The 2,278-nt window shown below is 53.8% G+C and overlaps 1 protein-coding gene across 1 annotated transcript; it reads left to right on the forward strand.

The window, feature by feature from the left end:
- Positions 1–6: 6 nt before the first annotated feature.
- Positions 7–2,262, forward strand: MAFB (MAF bZIP transcription factor B). Its single transcript, XM_019539660.1, has one exon. The coding sequence runs from the start codon at positions 365–367 to the stop codon at positions 1,295–1,297; it is 933 nt and encodes a 310-aa protein (XP_019395205.1). The 5' UTR covers positions 7–364; the 3' UTR covers positions 1,298–2,262.
- Positions 2,263–2,278: the final 16 nt, after the last annotated feature.

Genomic DNA, 2,278 nt, shown 5'->3' on the forward strand with positions numbered 1-2,278 from the left:
CTCGGGGCAGAGGATCCGGACTTACAAAAGCAGGCGGAGGGAGGCCCGCGCCGTTTGGCTTTCTGCTGCTGCTGCTTTTTTTTTTTTTTTGTGCCCCGCAGAGACCTGAGCGCGGTGTTTTCTTCTCTCCGGGCTGCCGCGTCGTCGTCGCCGCCGCCGCAGCCCGCGGCGCGCTGCCCTCGCCCGTGCAAAGGCACCGCGGCCCGGGCGCCCGCTCCTCCTCCGCCCTGGCTTTGTTGCCTCGGCCAGAAGAAGCAAAGTTTCTGTGGAATAGGGGCGAGCGCGGCCAGCCCTCCGCCGGGCTGTCCCCCGGAGTGAGCGCTCCGGCCCCCCCTCCACCGGGAGCGGCGCCCGCGAGACGGCCATGGCCGGAGAGCTGAGCATCGGAGCCGAGCTGCCCACGAGCCCCCTGGCCATGGAGTACGTCAACGACTTCGACCTGATGAAATTCGACGTGAAGAAGGAGCCGCTGGGCAGGAACGACCGCCCCGGCAGACACTGCACCCGCCTGCAGCCGGCCGGCTCCGTCTCCTCCACCCCCATCAGCACGCCCTGCAGCTCCGTGCCCTCCTCGCCCAGCTTCAGCCCCACCGAGCAGAAGACCCACCTGGAGGACCTCTACTGGATGGCCAACAGCTACCAGCAGATGAACCCCGAGGCGCTGAACCTCACCCCCGAGGACGCGGTGGAAGCGCTCATCGGGTCCCACCAAGTGCCCCAGCAGCTGCAAGGCTTCGAGAGCTTCCGGGCCCACCACCACCACCACCACCAGCACCACCACCACCACCACCAGTACGCGGGGGTCACCCACGAAGACCTGGCCAACGGCGGGCACCCACACCACCACCACCACCACCACCAGGCATCTCCCACCCCTTCCACCTCCTCCAGCTCCTCCCAGCAGCTACAGACCGCGCACCAGCAGCACCCGGCCTCCAGCAGCGTGGAGGACCGGTTCTCGGACGACCAGCTGGTCTCCATGTCGGTGCGGGAGCTCAACAGGCACCTGCGGGGCTTCACCAAGGACGAGGTGATCCGCCTCAAGCAGAAGAGGAGGACCTTGAAGAACAGGGGCTATGCCCAGTCCTGCAGGTATAAGCGAGTCCAGCAGAAACACCACCTGGAGAACGAAAAGACCCAGCTGATCCAGCAGGTGGAACAGCTCAAGCAAGAGGTGACCCGGCTGGCCAGAGAAAGAGACGCCTACAAGCTCAAGTGCGAGAAACTTGCCAGCAATGGCTTCAGAGAGGCCGGATCCACCAGTGACAACCCATCATCTCCCGAGTTCTTCATGTGAGTCCTTAAACAAACACAAAGACCCCCCTCCCCACTTTCCCCTTTCTCCCATCCTCTGACATCTCCATCCATCTGTCTGCTTGACTAGAGAGAAAGAGAGAGAGAGACTTAATACTTGCAGCATCCTGTCTTCTAGATTAGCTGTGAAAAAGTAGACTGGGGGTGGGTGGGAGAGAGGTAAAAGGCGTGAACTTTTCATCCGTAGTTTGCCAGTTAGAGAGAAAGGTAAAGGAAGAGAGGACATGTAAAGCGTTTGCAGAGATCGCTTGCTTTCAGAGCCTTGTGGACGTTTAGATGCAAAAGGGACAATGCACAAGCCATCTCTAACATACTGCCTGCTTGGGAGTAAAGCAAAGAGAGGAGACATGCAAAAAGCAACATCTCATGCACAATTTACCTGCTTGGAAAGGAGAAATCAATAAAGGACAATATATGCAAACTCCTCATATATTGCCTGCTTTGATGAATAGTTACAGGACTCAGATGGGACATTACGAGAAAAAAACACGAAAAAAAAACTCATCAGTTTTATTGCCTGCTTGATTATATAGAAAAAAATACGAAAATCTGCATTAAAAATATTAATCCTGCATGCTGGACATGTATGGTAATAATTTCTATTTTGTACCATTTTCTTGTTTAACTTTAGCATGTTGTTGATCATCGACCATAGCTTTTTGTTTTTGTTCGTTTCATTGATAAGAAAAAAAAAAAAGCATCACAAGTTATCAAAACTACTACGCGCGCAGTTCTGTTCGTGGGTTCTCTCTCTCGTTTTCTGTTATGGTTGTTAGCTTGTAAATACCTGCCACATCCAACCGCACAGGAAAACAAAATGACATTTCAGCAGGCTGGTTATACGGTTTGTTTGTTATTAAAAAGTAAAGAGATAATAAAAGTTATGGGCATTTTGCATTTGCATTCAGAAAAAAAAATTAACTCTGTATATTTGGTGCACTTTTAAGTTGTAATTCCCCCTCCC

The sequence above is a fragment of the Crocodylus porosus genome, unplaced genomic scaffold (assembly GCF_001723895.1).
Source record: "Crocodylus porosus isolate Cpor-Errol unplaced genomic scaffold, CroPor_comp1, whole genome shotgun sequence".
Lineage (NCBI taxonomy): Eukaryota > Metazoa > Chordata > Crocodylia > Crocodylidae > Crocodylus > Crocodylus porosus.

Bases quoted from the DNA above. Each gene is read 5' to 3' on its own strand.
- MAFB (XM_019539660.1), top strand. From the start codon at position 365: ATGGCCGGAGAGCTGAGCATCGGAGCCGAGCTGCCCACGAGCCCCCTG.